Below are 21,679 nucleotides of genomic sequence, written 5' to 3'. Positions count from 1 at the left end.
CTAAACTGATCTGGACTAAGATTACATTGCTGCCCGCAACAATGAGAAAGTCGAAACAGATTATTTTTAATATAACAAGAATTTAGTATTCTAGCAATACATCAATGATTTGTCTTAATAACTATATGTCATAAATTTACCTTATTCTCTGTATATTTTATTAATTTCAAATTAAAAATATTAACGGGGACTATTACTGTGAAAGAGGAAAACGCATTAAAACAGCTATGCCTATTTAGAGCTAACTTTACATTACTAAGCTAATGCTAACCGTGTTAAAAATGCTAACGGAAAAGATATTTTAGGGTGCTAATGTAAAATCTCACATTTAGCAATATCTGAGAAAACTGACTCTCCCTGATATGTGACTGGAAAATAGTAAATGTGATCTATGACAATGTCTCCTCAAAGCATAGAAACATTTATTTAAAACTGCGATTTCTTCTGTTTATATTCTTTAGCTTGTTTTATGCTAGCACACACCAGTAGAGGGGGGGGGGGGCTGTGTTTACTGGGCCCGGAGGCACCTAGAGAGAAAAACTTAGAACAAAGGACTGTATATGAGGCCTATATGGTATCTGAACTCGTACATGAAAAATACCACCTTTAAACTTGTGCTTATACGTTTCTTGCTAGATTTAGATAGATGTTAGGTGGTTTGGTTTACAGCATTTTTTTATCTAAGTTTAATCAGATCTATGAAAATTACATCTAAGTTAATATAACAAAAAGAGTCAATTTTCATTGGAAAATGAACACATTCTGTGGTATAGCAATCACATGATGGCAAGAATGGCATTCAGTGACTTTGTGCGACGCTCCCTCTGTCCACCAGGTGGCGACAACATTCTAAAATTTCGTTTTAGTTCAATGATAATTGTTATAGGTTGAAATAAAAAAAAAGTTCATTGTAAGCTGCATGGAGAAGACCCCACTGATGTTGTAGTGGTAGTAGTAGTAGTAGTAGGTGAGACAGCATAATCAAGTGTATCTTTTCAGATGAAAAAAATAAATTGTGTTTGTGAATCTTCTTTCAGTTCCATCTGCACTACAACACGCCTCATAACAGCCTCAAAAACACAGTGAAGCTATACTCCCAAAACACAAGAATGACCACACCTAATTTTCACACACTGAACTTAGTTATAAAACATATTTGCAGCACTTAGGAAATTTATTAGAACACCTGTTAAAAACATGAATTTTTATCATAATGTTGTGAACTTTCAACCACTAAAAACAAAGTTTTCTGTTCATGAAGTATACAACTTCAATTTATAATCTTAAAATTAGAAAATTCACGGGTGACAATCAAAATATTTTAGCAATAAAATAGAAATATTAATATTTAAATAGAGATCTAGTGCATACTTGTGTATTAACCATTACAGAAACACAAAATATGATTTTAGTGATTAGCAATACTGTTAATATTAGGGCAACTCTCACGTAAACTTTACTCTGGGTGGTATAGTCTAATAAATCTGTTAACCACTGTAGTTTATTGTAAGGGTAATCCCCTTACAATAAACTACAATGGTAAGAGAGACAATGTATTTAATTGACACTTTTTTATTTTCAGTATTTTATGGAATAATATTTTAGATTAAAAAACAGAAAACAACAACAATTAAACAGAAAAATGAACTGAAAATAAATCTGGTCTACGTCAGAGGTCTACGTCTACGTATCTATCTATCTGTCTATCTATTTTTTTTCTTCAGGAAATTATACTTAAATATTTTAGTCTCATAAATGTTAACTGAACTGAAGTGTATATAAAGCTTTACCTTGCACAGGGGGTTCATTGAGTTCATTTTAAAGGAATAATTCACGTTTTTTTGTCTTTCCCCGATATCTCTTTTATATTAGTAATTTTAAGAAAAAGATATGGTACTCTGAGAATCTTTAATCGAATCCTGGGAAATTTAAACAACCGAGATGGAGGTGGTAGAAGCATAACTTCAAAGGGGGGAATAAAAGCTTTATGAAACCTTATTTTCGGACGAAGTCAGTAAAAAAAGAAAACGTTTTTAAATCAAATATAAATAAATATATATTTATGTGGTTTTTAAGTCCTAGTAAGCACAGAAATGTAACTTAATTTGCATAACGTTTCGACAAATCTCTTCTGATTTCCCTCCTCCTCCCGCCCTCTCATTCAAGTTTGTCCCTCTGCGCGATCCGTTTGTCGTCCGAAGAGAGGAGGAAAAAAAGAAAAAGAAAAAGGCGAAGACCGAGAGCGACGCTTGCAGCTGATGTACCGCTGGCTTAGAAATGGAGGGCGACACCACTGTCCGGAGAATAAAACCCTTCGGGACTCAACAATACGTCGCTCAGGATAATAACGGAGCCCAGGACCGCTGCGAGAACAACGGCTACAACGGTGAGCCGAAGAGGAAGCCCGAAGTGAACCTTTACCTGCTGCGAGAAGGGCTCGCAGCTTCCCTGGTCTCTGTGTTTATTTTGGTGTTGTGGGCACTCGTTCACTTGTCTTTGCAGCAGCTTGTCATTGGAAAACCGACGGGCGAGTTCAACGCAGTGAGAGCCAGGTGAGTTTTACGATAAGACCAGTTTTATTCTCTAGGTGTTGGCCCGGTTAATCTTTCTTTTGTTGAGAAAGAGACCTGCCCAGAAACCACTGCCTGTTCCGCTCCATCTCCACCTTTACCTTCAACCTAAGCCGCGAAGCGGACAGGTGCCAGTCTCAGGAGAGGATAGGTGCAGCGACTATTAGGACTAATCTGATGTAGTTAACCATTATTCCTCCCCTAAGCCTTTTAAAACCATCCCTGGGTAGATGAATAACAAATTTACTGTCTAAGTCCTAATTCTGAAAGCCGTCAGATGTTAAAAAAGTAGGTGTTTATTTATATACGGTAGCACACAGTAAGTTTTTTATTTGGTGCATTTCCAATGCAAATACACGACAAAGGGTTTTAAAGGACCGGTTGAGAAACAGGAAATGCGGATTTAAAGCACGTGAGCATAGCGGTAGCATGTACATGTAGTTAGTTCTCTTATTGTAGTGGGAGACAGAAAAGACACCTTTGGGAGCAGGGCTTTTGTTAGATTACATTATTAACAAACAGGAGGAGGAGAAGAAGAAGAAATCACCATATTGATCAGTGACAGTAAGCATCAGGAGCTATCCTACTTATCAACCCTGACATTTTATAAAACACAGAAAAAAATCGAATAAATGTTCAAATACAGTAAGAGGGATCATAATAAACATCACACATCTTGTCCCTGTAAAAGACTGTAGAAATTTCAGATTAAAAGTTCATTCAGTTTCATGGCGTAACAGAGGGCTGCAGGGATTATAGCATTGAATCTGAGGTCTGCTGAGCTGCTGAAAGTGCAGAGCAGCTGGATTTGCCATCTTTTGGCTCATTGCTCTATAAATGAGTGAGACAAGCTGCATTTGAACTGATTAGAGCTCTGAGCTCTGTGTCTGTCGCCCACAAATCCAGACTTTGCAGTAGGTCATTGAAAAATTGAGTGAAAGCAGCACTTTAGATTTCTGAAATATCATGTGGTGCCACACTGGCTACAAGAAAACCAAATTGAGCAGGAGATTGGTTTTTAATCTATACGGATAACAGCTGGACTACAACACATGACTTTAGAGGTCGTGGTTTGATATCAGGCACAGTTCATTTGTTTTAAGTATCAGTAACCACTGCTGTATTTTAGTATCTCTAAAAGCAAACAGCAGTTTTCTTCTAAAGAGAAAGAAAGGGAGTAAGCACCTCCTAAGGCAATATCACTGTTCTCCAATCCCCAGACCTCACTCTTAAGCTTTGATCAATTGTCTTGCTTCCTTAAAAATGTCTTGTGTACAATGCTTCAGGAAATACTGAAGATTGCTCAATTCAGTTTCCAAGTCTTGTTCTGCATGTATTCAATCACTTTTCAGTAGAAAGCAAGACAAGAAGGGTGAAACTTGTAATCTTTTACAGTTAAATTTGTAGATTTAAAGCAGTTCCCCCCCATATATGTTATGAAAAGCTGCCTCTTTGGAGACACAATTACAGTAAAGTATGATCTAACATTGTTTGTCATATACAACCTTGTTTAGCCCCACAACACTTGGGTTAAAGTACTTGTACAAATATTTTGTTAATCAGCAAAGCCAGCAGCCAGTTCACTGTCTAACACAAAAAAGTTTAAGCCTCGTTGTTTCTCTTACAGGCCATGTCAGTGAGTTCACTCATGTCTTCAGGACATGCATTTAATATATTTTAAGTTTTTTGAAACTTTGTTGATGCTTTGTCTACACATGCACAGTGGCATTCAATCAGACTCTGTAATTACATGACTGTTAAATTGATGAGCTATGCTCAGATCTGTTGGGACAAGTCACCTTGATTTACTGATGTTTCACAGTAAACATGGCAGGTTATTTTTCTTTCTCTCTTTGTCCTTTTCTCTCACCTCTCAATCTAGGCAGCACTTGGAGCAGATTACTAGTGCTGGCCCTCGGCCTGTGGGCAGCCAGGAGAATGAGGTCCTGACAGTGGGATACCTGTTGAAGCAAATCGAGGACATCCAGGTCGAGACCGCCGCAGGCCCTCATCAACTCTCGATTGATATTCAGCGTCCCACTGGGACCTTCTCCATTGATTTCCTCGGAGGCTTCACTAGCTTCTATGATCACATCACCAACATTGCCGTTAGGCTGGAGCCCAAGGGTGGCGCGCAGCACCTCATGCTCGCCAACTGCCACTTTGACACAGTGGCCAACAGTCCAGGTAAAAACAAATTAATTACTCATTTGAACAGACATGCCTCCGTGAGGGTGAAACCCTGAGTGTGGTGGTGTTTGTTTTATTTATAGTCCACACCTTGCAAATTAACACCTGGAGACCATGTCAACAGCAAATTCTGTGCATTTTATAAAAACATCTTCTTAAATCTGTTGTTGTACTGCAAGTGCTCTTTTGTACTATTTATGGTCTCCAGAGGATGGAGCTCATCAGACTGACTTTGATCACCTTGATTTGCTGTCATTTGTAGTTAGAGTGACACATTTAGAAAACCACTTTGTGTTTTTAATTTTTTTGAGTGACATTTGGTTAAAAAAACCAGTCATTGCAGTGGAGCTTTTGCACGCCTGAGTTGCATGCAAGAACATGTGCATGAGAGCTTTATTTCTACTCCGTTTTAAAACTGTGTCATAAAATAGTTTCTTTGATACTTAAAATTTAGTTAAACACCCCCTCCCCCTCCCCGCCCCAATTGTAAAAGTGGCACAGATATATCTATAAAGAATCTGATCTATAAACACATTAAATAATGTCGCTGATGTACATAAACTCTTAACAACAATCATCATTATTTATAGTCCCTACAGGATGAATTGTAAACTTTTCTTTTCCCTGCTTGGTTTAAATATGTAGCACATTGCAGTGTGCAGCCATTGTGCTTTAGTCTGGTTTTAATTCAGCAGTTTTTTTTGTTGTTGTTTTTTTTTTAACTCTACACCCTCGAGCCTTGTGGGTAGGCATGTTTTCCCAGCTCTCATTCTCACACACACATATGCGTTACACACAGCTACACTGGTAAAAGGAAATTGATCCAAAAGATACACATATATTTTCACATCCCCCGGTGCTTGCCAAGCCTTTGATTTCTTGGAATTCTTAACGTTTGTTTATGGAAAAACAAAGAATAAAAGCAGGCAGGACTTGGTAAGAAACTCATAAGTTAATTCAAAATACTTTTTTCCTGTTTAAAGCTAACCTGCACAGATGCATGCATTCTGAAGTCTTATGGTGAGAGAAAACTATTAATATGCTACTGTCATATGTGGATGGTATGCAGACACAGGGTGAACAAGCCCCCACCCCTACCTCATGAACTCACTGAGTGTAGAAAGCCAGAGCACATGATGTCTGAGTTTGCCCCTCTGATCTGCAGGTCATATTTTCCTTACTTTGGTATATTTTCACTGCTGAGCTGTGTAATCTTTCTGTATCACATGCTCCTTTCTTTTTGTCTCATTGGTGCCCCTTTTTCTTTATTCTCTCACCAGGAGTGGTGGAAGTTTTTTTTTTTTTTTTTTTTTGGTAATCAAGTAGTCACATGTTCCTTCACACAGGGCCTATTCTCTACACTTCATAATTTAGAGCTTTATTTCTACCATCTGTGTTTTGTTATCTCGCATTATTTTGCTAGGTAAGGACAGATGGATGTTAATTGCATTTCTCTGAATGTAAATAGCAGGTTAAGACTGATTTCTGTTGCTCTCACTAATGTTTTAGTAAACTAGAAGCCCACGATTGGTATTCGTGACACACTGCTCTCTGTCTAAGACAGTTTCTCTGTCTTAGGTGCCAGTGATGATGCAGTGAGCTGTGCAGTGATGCTGGAAGTCCTCCATTCTCTGGCCAACCAGTCAACTCCTCTTAACCACGGCGTCATCTTCCTGTTTAACGGGGCAGAGGAAAATGTACTGCAGGTAAAAAGAACATTTGGTGGGATGTTAAACTAGCCTGTAAGGAGAATTGGTGTCATTTTGTTTAATTTGTATCTCTTTTTGTTGTTTCTCTCTTTGTCTCTCTGGATCCCCACACTCTCCTTTAGGCCAGTCATGGTTTCATTACCCAGCACCCATGGGCCAAGCAGGTGCGAGCCTTCATTAATTTGGAGGCTGCAGGTGTTGGTGGCAAGGAGGTTGTTTTCCAGACAGGTACTGTAACGTACTACTTTGAGGAATTAGCCTTGTTTGTTTGTTATGATGCCTTTTTTTGGTGTTTGTGTGTGCAGCCTACCATCTATAGCATGCAAAAAAGCATTGCAGGTTCTCCAGTTAAAGCAGTCAACTACTGTTCCTTTGTTTAGTACTTTAAAGAGACTTAAATGTTTACAATACCAAAATACAAGCAGGCAGGTTTAAAAATGGTGGAGGCGAGGGGATAAATAACTTTGATGATATATCTTTGTCTACAAAAGGATGAATCTGTATGACAAAATTTAGGAATCAAGGCTAATTGTCAGGTATCTAAAATATTTCAGCAGCCTCTTCTCCCTTAAAGGTCCAGAGAACCCGTGGCTGGTCCAAGCCTACGTGCATGCAGCCAAACACCCCTTCGCCTCTGTGGTCGGCCAGGAGGTCTTTCAGAGTGGTGTCATTCCCTCAGATACGGACTTCCGCATATTTAGGGACTTTGGTAACATCCCAGGTAAGTCCACCGATTCTTACACTACATAACAGAAGCCAATAAGGAAAATATGCAAGTTTTCTTTGCAGAATATGTTTATAGCTAAACATTACTTTATTATGCTTTTTTAAAAGAATGTTAGGAAGGATGTGCTTCCTGACCCGCTGCTCTGGTCAGAATTTAGTGTAGCTTGCACACAATGATCCACTCAATTGGTCTTCACCTAAATTATGCTTAAGGTCATATTTCCTGTGTTATGAGTTTTCAAAAGAATCCCTATTCTTCTTGAAATCAGATTTTTGGGATGTGAGTTTTCGAGCCTCCTTGACTTCTCTGAGAATTTTAATACTTGCTAGTTTGCGTAGTAGAACCACTGACAATGAAATGTATCACTTTTTTTTCTGTGCTTCACACGTTACAGTAACCTGTGAATTGGATGAGCTTTTCCATTACTGGCGTTCTGGTTTAATATATTTTTTTGCAGGCATTGATCTGGCTTTCATTGAAAACGGCTTCATCTACCACACCAAGTACGATACAGCTAACAGGATCCTAACAGACTCGATACAGAGAGCGGGTAAGCAGCGGACCTCATATGCTTCCATGCTCAAATATTTATTACGCTTTTATTCAAGACTCATTGCAAATATGTGAGAGCTGTCACTCCAGCACCATTTTTCTGTTACAGACACCTGCTGTGCATTTGTCCTTTGTCCACCAGTCTGTCTGAGGACTTAAATATGCACACATACAGCGGCAGTCACAGACTGCTGCCCCTTGTGCTTCTGCGTTGCTGAATAATTTTGCTTAGCTTAGCAGAGAATCCAGTCAGACAGCACTAAAAACCTTGGCATCAGTTGGCATCTTTCCTCTCTCCCTCAGGAACTACTGGACATCACCCTTCTGTTCTTCTGTGTGCAGCAACTCCCCATTAAAGGCATGAATTATTAGAGAGAGAAAGTGAGATTTCAGACGGAGGCAGAAGGTATTTTTAGCCTGTAAAGAAGAGGGCAGAAAAGTGCTGTAAGGTGGAGAGTAGGACACAGCACGGAAGGCGAGGATCTATCAGCAGTTCTGCTCTTTTGAAGCTTGTGATGAATACACCCTTTGGCCTCTGCGTAAAAATCTGTCTCTCGGTTTGGTCTAAGCGGAGCAAGCGATTCACTTTTGTTAAAAGCAAACGCAGCGTGGATCTCTTGTAGAGATTATATGTGAGATGTTTTTCTAAAAAGAGCATGTTGCCATGTTTATAAAATGGATCTTATCATTACCATCAGTGTTGGCTTTGTGATAGAAACAGAAAATAGAAAGATGTGAGCAAATTGCAAGCAGTGAACTTTGTACAAAATCTTGATTGTGCAGTGTTGTTTTGGCCACAGCAAAGCTACCAGGCGGAAGAACAATGGAGCTTTGTCTTGCCTTGTGTTTTTGTGCCATTAACTGTGCAGATATGGAGGTAGTATAGTACAGTAGTACAGAGGAAAAAAAACAAAACTGTTTTTGTTTTTTTGTTTTGCTGCAGTGGATTGAAAACAAGTTTACACACCCCTGTAAAAATGCCAAGTTTTTGTGATGTTAAAATACGGGACGACAGTGAGTCATTTCAAAACGTTTCCCGCTTTTTATGTGACCTACAACCTGTGAAAATGAGTGCATTCAGTATTCTTGAGTAGGACTCTACTAGCAGAATAGAATAATCCTTTAATTGTCCACAAGGGGAGATTTGGGTAGCATGGCACATCTTGACTTGATTTGCCCACTCTTCCTCAGACAAGTGCTGCAAATCTATCAGATAGCACTTGTGCACAGCTCCCTTCAGGTCATCCCACACATTTTTAAGGATTTACATCTGGACTCTTGTTGGGCCATTCCAGATTGAACTGGGGCTTTCGTAAAGGTGGAGGGACAAGCATACATCCAAATCAACAAAATAATGGATTCAACAGAAGGAAATTAAAGTTTGGGGTTTTTTAGGTTTTCAGTAGAATATTTGTGGGGTGACCTGAAGAGGGCTGTGTAGAACAACTCAGATCTGACACATTTGGAGTGTGTTTGCAAGGAAGCATAGGCAACTGTTCCCAAGTCAAGACATGCCATGTTGACGAATGGTATGCTGTGATAAAATCAAAAGGTGCTTCAATAAAGTCTTAGTTTAAGGCTGTGCTCATAAGGCAACAGGATTTTTAAATTGATACCATAGGTGTATCTACTACGAGGCTGATGGGTAGCGCTGGCAGTATTTTTTTTATATCCACTGTATAGCTCGCTCTTGCTGTTCCTTCCTGTAATCAGATTTCTGATCTGAGCTGAACTTCATATTTGGAGTCAATTTAAACAGAAAGCCCTTGGTGCCCCGTAAACTTGTGTACAGCTGTAAATAAGATTTGTACACACACACACACACACACACACCACTGAGTACTGTCCTTATCTGTCAGATCCTATCATCCTCTCTTACATGTCCTGTCATGGGGGGAAAACTCTTCTGTGAGTAAAACAGTATATGTGTGTTTAATAGGTTTTTACAATATTATTGTTTGTGTAAGAGGTCGCAGTAGTCATCTGCATGTGTTGGGGGCTGTAATTTACCAATATAGTGCCATTTAACAGGCCACCCTCTTTGTAGCCTTTTCTGCTCAGTCAACAGTAACAGGTGTAATGCATGTGACATGTCAGCTCTGTAAAGGATGATCCTTTTAGTCATATGAGGTTATCACTTTCATATTCAGTCATATAATCTGTTTACTTCCCCGTATGTAGGATAAAATCACAAGTGGTGGAAACTCTAAACCTCTATTGACTAAACCTCCCAGTTCCTCTTATTCTGTTGTCATTTACTGTCTGGATAACTTGATTGTATATGGCAGGCTGCCCAGATGATGCACACTGTTCTTTATGGAGTAAATGCACTGAAGCTTTGACTGTCTTTAACTCCTTATTTACGTCCTGTTTTCAGGTGACAACATCCTGGCCGTTCTGAAGTATCTGGCAATGTCAGAAAAGTTGGCTGATTCCTCAGAGTACCGCCATGGCAATATGGTGTTTTTTGACCTGCTAGGTGTAATTGTGGTAGCTTACCCAGCTCGTGTTGGCACTATCCTCAACTACATGGTGGCCACAGCTACGTTCCTCTACCTGGCCAAGAAAGCCTCAATGCCTGGCCATGGAGGTAGGTCACCATTTCCTGCACTTAATCCTTGTTACTGATTGGTCTTTAAATCAAGGATTCTGACTAGGGGGCAAGGTAGTCCTTGAAGAGGTCATTTTCTAAGAAATTGATCATTAAGGTTTGGGGTTACATCACTTACCAGAAAAGTAATGAACATGAAATGCTTTCATTCATTTGCATTAATGGCCCCAAGCTGCGTATATTTTAATGATATGTTGCAGTTTTAATATTTAGAACAAATAGCTTTGATGAGCTCTTGTGGATCTGCAGAATAAATTGGTAAAATCCTAATTTATTGGCTTAATTGGTCACTTGTCTCTGTGTCTCCAAGGTGGGCGCTATGTTCGAGACCTGGCCTGCGCCACAGGTGTAGCATTGCTCAGCTGGTTTGTCACCCTGTTGTCGGTGCTGATTGTGGCCCTGCTTGTCACTCTGTTGGGCCGCTCCATGTTTTGGTACAACCACTTCTATGCCTCAGTCTGCCTGTATGGAGCTGCAGCCACTGGCAAGATGATACTTATACACACACTGGCCAAGAACCTGTACTACGGGGTGAGTGAGTGGAGTTTTAAATATAGAGCTTCCAGTAAATTTCAAGCAGAGACCGAGTGGCCGGACATGATTAACAGTAGCAGTAACACTGAATGTGAAATGTACTGTTAAACCTTTTAGGAGCATTGTCTGATTGTATGGTAAAAGTGACTTTATGCATCACTGTCAAAGATGTGGCTTCTTTCTAAAACCCACTTATATTTGATGAATAGGAAAAATGAATTGTCACAGACAAATTTTGGACTATTTGTTGTGTTAAAGTTGGAAAAAGTATCTTTATTCTTTAAATTTGTTAGTTGCACCTGTTCAACTGCTTATTAAGACAAATGTCTAATCAGCCAACCATATTGCAGACAACATGCTAATGTTCAAAGTGAGCCTCAGAATGGGGAAGAAGGGTGATTTATGTGACCTTGGATGTGGCACAGTTGCCGGCAGTCTGATCTACTGGGATCTCCAGAGTTTAGAGAGAATGGTCAGAAGTCACTCCTCTCAGTTTAGAACAGAAAACTGAGGCTACAGTTCAAAACTGGACAGCAGAAGGTTGGAAAAAATGTTGAATAGGCTGATTAGCCTAAATTTCCCATGTAACTTTCAGATAGTAGAGTTTGAATTTGGTATGAAAGCATCCATCTAGTCTTGGATGAACATTTCAGGCAGGTGGCAGTGAAATTGTCTGGAGTATATTTTATTGGCACACTATGTGCTCCTTAGTACCAACTGAGCACATGCGGGGTATGGTGGAATGGGAGATTGACATTATGGATGAAAGGCTGACTAATCTGCAGCAACTGTGTGATGCTGTCATGTCTGTATGGACCAAAATCTGTGTTTCCAGCACATTGTTCAATTTGTTCTACAAAGAATTAAGAGAAAAGGGTCTAACCCAGTCCTAGCAAAGTCTACCTAAAAATTGGACGGTGATTGTAGAGTTCAAATCGGTCTTAAATTATTCTTATTGATTGTTTTCTGATTGTAGTAAAGTGGATATTACAGTATTTCACTGTGACTGATGCGTCATGATGACTCGGTAAACTGCTGACAGTTGCCTGTGTGTGGTTATAAAACTGTAGAAATGTGAGACAGACTGTCCTTTGTGCCTCACATGTACATTTACCAGATTTGATCTCTCTCACTGTGGTTTTCAATAGGCTTTCATTCAGCTCTTAGATGTTAGCACCTCTGTCATAAAAGCAAAATCCATTTCTCACATGCTTTAAAAGAGAGTGTTATAGGTTTCTTTGGTAAGTCGTTGAATACTTTGTAGAAACAGATGGTTGAAATTGAATGGGCGTATTGTATGTGTGATATTTATCAAATACGAGCACTAATTTAAAGCTGAAAGAGCTGCACTGAATTGATTTAGATCTGGAGCCTCAGCTTACCACAATGTGAACTGCATCTTATCATGGCCATTTTCCAGTAAGGACACAGACTAACCTTTGTCCCAGATTACATAACGCTTCAGTGAAACAACATGACTATTGAGAGAACGGCATGTTTCCTTACTCTAATCCTGAATGGTATATTCTGCAAGAAAAATGTCTTGCTCCAAGGACAGAGAGTAAAGAAATTATTAGTCCTCAAATTAAACTTATACAAGTTATAGTTGTAGTGATTGTCATTTTCTTAAGTTGTTTTATCCTCCTTTTAGTTTACAGTTGTGATTTCGGGATAAAGCCGTGGAAGTTATTTCTTGTTTTTTATCCACATAGATGAGTTGATGATCTTATTTGCAGTTTATGTAAGAAGAGCCCAGCACTCACATTTCACCCAAATAAGAACCCCTATGTACTATTTCACCATTAAATCGTGTGAACTGAAACTTGACAGCAGACCAAAAGCCTCGGCAGTCAGTTGTTTGCAGTTTGAAAGTTTGACACTTTTAAATGAATCCATTGATTGTTATGCCTAATCTATGGGGCAGGTGAGTATATTAGTGACATTAATTTGTTACTGATATCCCCCCAAAAGTTCTGATTAGTATGATGAACTTCTCTGTATTTGTTTTGCTGTTGTTGTGGTTGTTTTGCAAAACAACAATTAGATTTTCATACTTACAGGTTAAATCCTCATCTGTCAAAGCATCACACACCTTCCCCTGCACATTTCCTGTATGTTGAGTATGTATGTTTTCCTCACAGGGCGTCCGCCTGGTAGAGCTGGGTGACCTTTACTTTGACGTGAGCTTGCTGCTGTGGTGTTGCAGCCTGGTGTGGTTGACCCAACATGGCCTGTGTTCGGCCTACGCGCCCATGCTAATGGTGGCTTTCCCCCTGGCCACCAGACTGCTGCTGGCAAAAGAATTCAAACACAGAGGTAAAGACTTGATCTCAAAGTCGACCTTGTTTACCATGATTGAATGAAGCACAGGGTACTAAAAACTGTTGAAAGTAAGGACGGTTGGTTAATTATTAATACTTTTTCTAGAGTCACAAGAGTAAATTATGTATATGCTCATACCTGCTCTTTATAAGCTCTCTTAGCAGTAAGATGAAGCTAGCATCCTCTCATTGTACTCTAATCTTATCAGGCTATTTTAGACGATTGTGTTATCACAGAAATAGTCAAAGTAACTCCATGAAATAAAGGTGAACCCTCTTCCTTTCTAGCTCCTATTGTGCTCTTGACCAAAGGCCTGTGTATGCTTAAAGTTCTTATCAGACTATCTTATGTCTTTTGAAAAATACACACAAAAGATAGATATGTATCAAAGAGGTGTTTTTTGTTGTTGTTGTTGTTGTTTTTTTGCCCCCAAGTGATCAAAAGGGTTCCGGATTGGATCCTAAATGATTAAGTCGCTGGATAAATAGTAACAATATGATGGATGGATCATGCAGCAACAGACAAATCTTAAGTAGCAGCAGCAGAGTTCAGCGAAATGTTTTTCTAAATATATTGTAGGCAGGAAATAAGGCACACATTCACTGAATCTGCAAAACTCACTGCAAAGCATGTTGTTTTCTTCTGCTTGCACAGCAGAAAACAGGACTGGAATCACATTTGAGTTGTAGTGTTTAGATGTTAAACTTTGAAGACTGTATAAACGCTTTTCTCTTTAAGATGGATTTGGGGGCAGCTACGAGAATCCAGTGTGTGTGTGTGTGTGTGTGTGTGTCTCTGGCTCAGTTATACCTGACAAAGATTTCTTTTTTTCTCCAGGAGCATCAGCGAAGTACTGCGTGCTGTACCTGCTGGGCCTGGCGTTGCCATATGTGCACTTCATGTTTCTCATCTGGGTGGTGTTTGAGATTTTCACTCCCATCATGGGGCGGAGTGGCACAGAGATACCCCCCGAGGTGGTGCTGGCCTCCTTAGTCACTCTGGCAACCATCTTCCTCTCCTCCTTTTTTGTGAGTATTTCTACATTGTATATAGGAGTGAGAAGAAAATCAGGATTTTTATTAAGCAGAAGAAACAGAGAAATCCCATTTTGAATTAGACAGAATATACTTGACTAAAGAATTGTTTTGATTAATCTGGTAGTAGTAGTGAGTTTATTTTCAAACCAGATACAGAAGGAAATATACGTATAGTATGGAGTATAATTGGCAGAAGTGAATTTAATTTAGAAAATGTGTTGGAGAATCAGGTATTTTGTGCCACCTTAGTTGTATTTTCAAATGCCCGTTCCTTCTGCTGTTTAGTAACACATGCTCATGTCTTTGTCAGCTGCATTTTATCTACTTGGTGCGTAGCACTAAGCGGATCATGGCAGGTCTTGGGTTCGTCTTCACCATCATGTTCCTGTTGGTGTCCTGTGGCCTCTTCTTTCCTTACTCGGGCGATCTAGACAGTCCGCGACCAAAGAGAGTTTTCCTGCAGGTTGAAATTCATAACATGCACACAAAAACACAAATATACACAAAAATGATACAGATACAGTATGTAAGAAAAAGAGAAACTGGATCTGCAAGAAGTCAAAACCAGTAAATGTATTCATAACGGCCAAAACCTAAAGCTCTGGCCTGTCCATTGCATGACGTTTGAGGTCTGAGTGACTCGGTTTGAAATGAAAATGATGCGAGAAGACATTTCTAAATGAGTGGCAGGAGCTTGAAACCCTTGAATTAAAGTACGGTCTGATCAGTTTTGCAGCATTTGGCTGAATCTGAGCTGAGCTCATAGTCCCGTACACTGCACAATTCATTCTGCTGCTTCTATCAGCAGTCACACCCTCAAGAAACCAATGTCCACTGGCTGCAATACCTGCTTATGCCATAGTGTTACCTCCACCACAGTTAAATGATAACGTGGTATGATTCAGATCATGAGCTGTTTCTCTTCTCCATAATATTCTCCGCTATTCATTCCAGCACATGTCCATTTTGGTTTCATCTGTCCCAATAATTTTTCCAGAACTGTGCAGCCTCTTTTAGATCTTGTATGACAGTCTAATCTGGCCTTCTTGTTCTTGAGTGCAACCTGCCCGTTTGCACCTCGGTGTAAATCCTTCGAGTTGTAAACAGTCTCGAGGAGCCTAACTCCTCGAGTGTTCTTGACGTGTTAAATTGTGTTTCTTAAACATGAAAATAATTCTGTCATCTTTTATTATTATATTTCCCTCCTTGATGTGCTCACGTATGTAATTTACATTGAGTCATTCCAGCTAAACAGATGTAGCACAAAGCACGTGAAAGAAAAGAGAACATGTTAACATCAAAGAACTTCGTTGTTTTTCTTTTCCTGTTACTCTCCCTGCAGCATACAACACGGACCTTCCACAATCTCCAGGGAGAAGTGGAGAGCCGAGACTCAGGTCTGTGGATAAACAGCTTTGACTACACGGGCATGCAGCACATCACACCCCACATCCCCGAGATCAACGAAACGGTTCGGACCCGCTGCAGAGAGGACCGACCTTTCTGTGGTTATCCCTGGTTCCTGCCTGTCAAGTTCCTCAGCAGGTCAGCCTTGTAGCTTTGATGCCTCTGGTGTCATAATAAATGCTTGTTTCAGTCATGCTTTGAACTTCACAAGTGCTCCCGTGTGTTTGCAGGAAGAACTGGTACCTCCCCGCTCCGGAAGTGTCTCCGAGCTCTCCGGTGGAGTTCAGCCTGCTGTCCAAAGAAGAGACGAGCTGGGGAACGATCAAGATGACATTCAGTGTGAAAGGTCAGGAGCAGCTAATAGAGGGTTAAGATTTTGGGGATCTAAAGAAGTACCAAGTGATAGCAGAAGGAGCAAACCCAAAACATGGACCAGGTGTAAATCAGAAAATTGATGACCATTTTTAAAGAGCATGTGATCACATGTGCAGGATGTGTGAAGAATGTGAGAGTGTTGTGCGTTGATTTGTAGCTGTAGGTATCACTTTGTGTTTCACCCTTGACCTTCCTGTCTCATGCAGGCCCGAGCCACATGTCTTTGTATCTAATGCCTCATCGAGGAGCCAGCCTCTCTACCTGGTCCTTCGGTGACGGGACGCCTCGATTTGACCTGAGCGGAGAATATTTTATCTTCTATTCACATGGCCTTGACGCCCCCACATGGACCTTCTGGTTTGAAATACAGGTACTGACCTTTTCTTCTTATTTACATTTCCTATTTCCATCTTCATAGTGACTTTGGCGCATCAAGCAGTCTGTACCGAAAATTACCTGCAATAGTTTTGCAAATTACAGTAATTAACTGTGATAAACAGGCAAATTTCATGTACCTGTTGCCATCTACACACACAGGAATTCACATTAACTTGTTAGATTCAGAGTCCAGCCACAGCCACATGGATTTGACACAGAAATGTCTCCACGAATAGTTGCTGCAGGATGGCAATTTGAGTGCAAAATAACACATGACTGGAAACTTTATTTTTAGTAAAGTTTAATACAAGCACAATATAACCAGTTGAGCCAATCCCAGGATTGCAAATAAATTTGTCACAGATGACTAACTGTTTAATTGCAACATGTTGTCAATTTGTCTTCATTTATAAATTCGATGGTAATTATTTGTAAACCTGAGTGACTGAAGTCAGTCCAGCAGTGAGACCCATGATTATTTGGAGACAACCTGTGCAGTTGCCATCTGAAGCTGGTCACCCCACTACTTGCAGTTGTTTGCTGAAAGTGAAAAACACTGCTGGGAAACCACAGATTTTTCCTAGTCACGAGGTTTTTGTCCTATTTTTACGGCCAAACATAAGGCCTGGGGGCCAGAATCAGAAAAATGTAGAATTTTGGACTTTGAACTATGTTTTCATCAGTTTTACTTTTGCAGCTATAACGAGCTCCCCTGCTTTACTGATCAGCTTCACTGATTCCGCTTGCTTAAGATCAAAGTCGGCTGCATGTGGCCCATGTTTTAAAATGAGTGGGACTGAGCCACGATTTGCAATGAATGCTGCACGTAACCCCTCGTGGCTCAGACAAACTCCTCATGCAGCATAATCAGACTTAATACATTGCTAATCTTATTTGGTTCTTCTGCTGTTTTATTTCTGTCCCTCTGTTTGTCAGCCTCCCGCAGACCCTGACCCATCTGGCCCCGAGGGGATCGTCTCAGTCGCCATCTCCTCCCACTATTTCTTTGGGAAAGACCAGAGGACTGCTCGGTTGGAGGAAATGCTTCACAGGTTCCCCACGTGGGCTTTTCCCTCTTCCTGGGTCAGTACCTATGACATGTACCGATACTGAGGATGTCACACATCCCACGAGGCTGCTGCAGAGGAGAGCTTTGGCCTACAGGGCTCCACAAGACAGATGTAGAAGAGATTACAAGGAAGAATACAGAGGAGTGACCCCACTGCCTTTTCACTCAAACTGTAACACACACAACACATGCGAGCTCCACCCCAGCCAGCCTGAGAGACCCCCACCACTGTGTCAATAGGCACTGTAGTTAACCAAGGAGAGATGCTTGGTGCTGTGCTCACTCCTGGCTTAGTGAAAGGAAGGGGTTAGTTTTTTTTTTTTTTCTTCTGTTCTCTACTTGTTCGATCGTGCCTTTTGCTTTACTTGCTGTAACTCGCTTTTCCTTTCGCTCACATCCACCCTCGCTCTTCCTCACTAACGCCAGTGTTCCTCCCGAGCAAATAACACCGCACGGCTACCTCCACTGCTCTTTATCAGCAAAACCACTCTGAACGTTGTCATATTAAATGTGTCTACCAACCGCGCTGTGCATCGCAGGGTGCAATAACACATGATGGATGAGTTCAACCTGTTCTCTCCTCCTCTGAATTTAACCGGATACTTTGAAAGTCACTTGTCATTAACCTGCACTTGTTTTAATAGTTTGATTTCCTGACTTGCCCTTCTTTACTAAGACCACTCATTTTTATTTTTTTTTATTTTTGGAGCCACGCGTTTTAACGAGGAATGTAACGCCTGCTTAAACTATCGGAGGACATGGCGTGCAGACAGAAAACTGTTAAATGAAAACAGATGTCTGAATTCAAGCTGTTCTGGAAGTGGTGGTTAAATCCGGAGGGCAGTGTAATTTCACTTCACGTGTTTATGCAGTTTAATTTTGTTTTAGGGTTTAAAATTGTTCAGGATTACCCCCCCAGTCCACAGGGGGGTGTACCTTTGCATCCGTTTCACATTTGTTCCTACTGTAGTAATAACTGCACTTTTTTTTTCTTCTTCTTTTTTAAGAGCAAGGGGGGAAAAAAAGGAAAACTTGACTATGCTTCCAGCCGTCTCCAGCAGTGACTTTAACAAATCTTTTGCTTCATTGATTTTCAAATGTGATCCTCTGCTTTTGTTTATTGCATCTGTAAGCAAAAGAAATGCCTTCCCGGGTCGTGGGTCAGACAATATAAGGCGTCTGAAAACCTCGGGAATCTGGGATTGGCTTTTATTCCCACTTTTTGATTTTCCCTTTCTTGAATGTAAAATCAGCTGCTGGAGAGGGCTCAGTTTTATTTGTGCTGTTGTTTTTTCTGTAGCTCACATCCACAGTCTGCTTCACATGGTACTACCACTACCTCCGGACTGATCAAACTCAACACCGAGATAAGTTTCATATTGAATGTTACTGTGGGAAAGCTTTAGAGGAGGTTTAGCTAACAAAAGTTAACTAATGTTGAAAAGAGAGATTATTTAAATGGTTTATAAAGTGTCACCATTCTTATCTGTGGGCTACATCCATTTATAGATGTCCATATCTGTGTTTTCAGAAAGTCTGACTTCCCTGCATCCCCAGGTTTGACTCCTCTTTAAAGGAGTCAAAGGTGGAATCGGGTTGTTGACTAATGAAACAAGTCTTTCGTCTGCCTCGAGTCTACCTAGCGAGGTGTCACCGTGAACCATGTTGTCTGTTTGCCACAAAACGAGAAATCACAATGAAAGGAGGCCTTAAAGTTTTGCTTCCAAAGACGCACAAAACGTTTACTGTTGTGGACACAAACATCTCAGTGGTCTTAAAAGCTATCAAGTGCCACACTGCAAAGCGTTTTCATGCCCGTGGATTGCTAACATCCATCACAGCCTTCAGCAGATTGTCCCACTGTGCTCTTTTTTTTGAAAGTCAAACTATTTTAAAGTCATAAAATTCACATTGAGCCACTCTGTAGCTATTCTGGAGTTATATCTCAGCACGTGAGTGGAGTTTGTGTTCGTGTCGCCTCACGGGTCAGATCAAATGATAAAGGATACTTCTTTTTACTGGTTTCATAGCAATGAAAAAAAATTTCAGTCTTAACTTTGACGACAGGCACTTGAAGCGCTTCGACTCCACCTGCTGAGGAAGCCCGTGTGATGCAGGCGAAAGCGCCTGCTTGGACTTTTTCACCTCATCAGCTGATTCCTGCAAAGATCAGCGAGACCTCGGTGCTCCTTCAAAGGACAAAGATTTAAACAAATTAGATTTTTGCTTGGTGGTGATGTAGTTTTTGCTCTCACTAAAGTACCATGCCTATATACATTTAGTTTTTTTTGCCATTTACCTCATGATAACGTTCATCACCTCACCCGTGTTCACGTTTCGGGTGTCTGCAGTTTGAGTGCGGCACTAAAACCTGGGAGGAAAAAAAAAAGTCCAGTCTTTTCTGATCTGTCCACTGACGGCCGACTCTGTACTTGATCCTGCTGCTCCAGACTGAAAGATGGATTTTTTTTCTTTACTAAGACCAGTAAAAAGTCTCATTTTGTCCCGAGCAGGTACTGCTGTAATAGAGGGGCAGAGCGGGGAAAGGCTGAGAAATGGCTCACCCTACACTGCTGTTACTCCCAGTGTTCGAGAGCTTCATACACACTCCTTTTCAGATGTGAGTGATTTGCATTACTAATGTGTTAGTGTGAGCTAGTGTAGGCTGAGAGGCTGACGGGCACTTCACTGAACGTTTTTGTTGAGCGTGAGTTCAGATTTTGGACTTTATCTTCTTCACACATAACAGTCTAGAAGTCCATATCAAGTCAAGAAATACGTTCTTTAACTGTGGGATACTTTTAAATATCTTAATGTGATATCTAAAAATATTACATTTGAAGTTTTGGGGTTTTTCTTTCTTTAAATTGACCTTTCATCCACATCTGTAACTGCTAGTTTTGTTCTTAGAGTTGATTTCTAACAAGACAGATTTTTTTTTTCTTTCTTTCTAACGACCGTCACATAACCGTTAACCTTCTTCCTTGAAGTTTTGTTTTCTTAGTTGGAACTGTTGAGCTTTGGATTATTGGGTCTGGTTAACAGGGTATCCATGTATTCAATTTACGGGATGATTTCACATTATGCAAAAAGTTTGAATTAATTTAACACTTGTACAGCAATTAAAAAGCTTCTTACGTTTAATCTTGGCAAGTGTCACTTCTTCAGACGTGGACACTAACATCATCAGCTATATCAGCTACATGGTGAGGCGGGGTTTCATGTTCACCCAGGTAACTTCAGGGTTAAGCCTGGTTTTTCTTTGATACATCGGCATGGTAACTGGCTACTGACCAATCAGTGTCACTTTATGTCGAGTGAATATGTCCATTTTCTGCCTGTAAAGTATATCACCAATACAAACAAAATCCCTGCCGTTCTGTTACAGCTGACCCTGACATGGCAACCATTTGACACTTGTTTAACTAAAAATTACATTTTGGCCATGAGAATTTTTGCATAAGTAAAATAACTCTGCTCTCTTTCTACAGGCAGAGGAAATGCAACCACTCCTGCTTGCTGATCTTACTTCAAAACTGCATGTACAGATATCAATTATGTTTTAATATAAACACTGCAAGGGCACCACAGCTCGAAGAATAAAACCCAGAACAGTCTTTTAAACGTGAATTTAACAAAACAGTCAATTTAAAGCCAGCAGATTCCCCCGTGTGATATTCATGGAGTTGTAATGTTAATATGTCAGTTAACTCTGTTTTTTCTGGTGTCAAACATTAATATAAGAGCTCTTTTCTAGAGTATGTAAAGCCAAACACACACACGTTGCTGCTTTGTCTGCAGCTGCTGCGTTGCTTTAAAAATAAGGAGGTCAAAGAGGCAGACAAACCTTTTAAAAATAATTTATTGGTCTATATGTACAAGGGGGGGAAAATGAAGTAGAAAACCAAATATAAGTAGAAAAGGCGAATGTACAAGAGAGTATCTTTACACTGCATTGAGGATGTCTGCTGCCCCAGAAATAAATCTCGACTCTGAGGAAACGAGCAATACTTTTAAACTGTACACAGGTGGGAGGGAGCTGCTGTCCACGTTTTACTGAGCGAGCGAACGACACTCCTCCCTCACAGAGAAGGAAACCATAAAAGAGCTGAAATATTCATTTCCGTAGGAAATTGTCTCGCATACCGTCAGCATTAGTTTTGAGCGATGATGTTTCTGATGAGAGGGCTGGGATGTG

The 21,679-nt window shown here is 40.3% G+C and overlaps 1 protein-coding gene across 3 annotated transcripts; it reads left to right on the top strand.

Annotated features, from left to right (window-relative positions):
- The first annotated feature begins 2,155 nt into the window (after positions 1 to 2,155).
- ermp1 (endoplasmic reticulum metallopeptidase 1) lies at positions 2,156 to 21,105 on the top strand. 3 transcript variants are annotated; one of them, XM_080304279.1, is made up of 16 exons: positions 2,156 to 2,552; positions 4,453 to 4,757; positions 6,339 to 6,466; positions 6,592 to 6,697; positions 7,044 to 7,190; positions 7,654 to 7,746; positions 10,126 to 10,338; positions 10,670 to 10,890; positions 13,035 to 13,209; positions 14,053 to 14,243; positions 14,563 to 14,715; positions 15,595 to 15,797; positions 15,890 to 16,005; positions 16,241 to 16,404; positions 17,349 to 17,495; positions 20,973 to 21,105. In XM_080304279.1, the coding sequence occupies exons 1-16, from the start codon at positions 2,278 to 2,280 to the stop codon at positions 21,045 to 21,047; spliced, it is 2,712 nt and encodes a 903-aa protein (XP_080160405.1). In that variant the 5' UTR covers positions 2,156 to 2,277; the 3' UTR covers positions 21,048 to 21,105. The 3 variants fall into 3 exon arrangements, with proteins under 3 accessions (XP_080160405.1, XP_080160404.1, XP_026029582.1); XM_080304278.1 differs by lacking the exon at positions 20,973 to 21,105 and adding an exon at positions 18,782 to 18,966; XM_026173797.2 differs by lacking the exon at positions 20,973 to 21,105 and having other exon boundaries at positions 17,349 to 18,071.
- Positions 21,106 to 21,679: the final 574 nt, after the last annotated feature.

This window comes from Astatotilapia calliptera, chromosome 7 (genome assembly GCF_964374335.1).
Source record: "Astatotilapia calliptera chromosome 7, fAstCal68.1, whole genome shotgun sequence".
In the NCBI taxonomy this organism is placed as follows: Eukaryota; Metazoa; Chordata; class Actinopteri; order Cichliformes; family Cichlidae; genus Astatotilapia; species Astatotilapia calliptera.
This window is presented reverse-complemented; position numbering and strand designations above follow the sequence as displayed.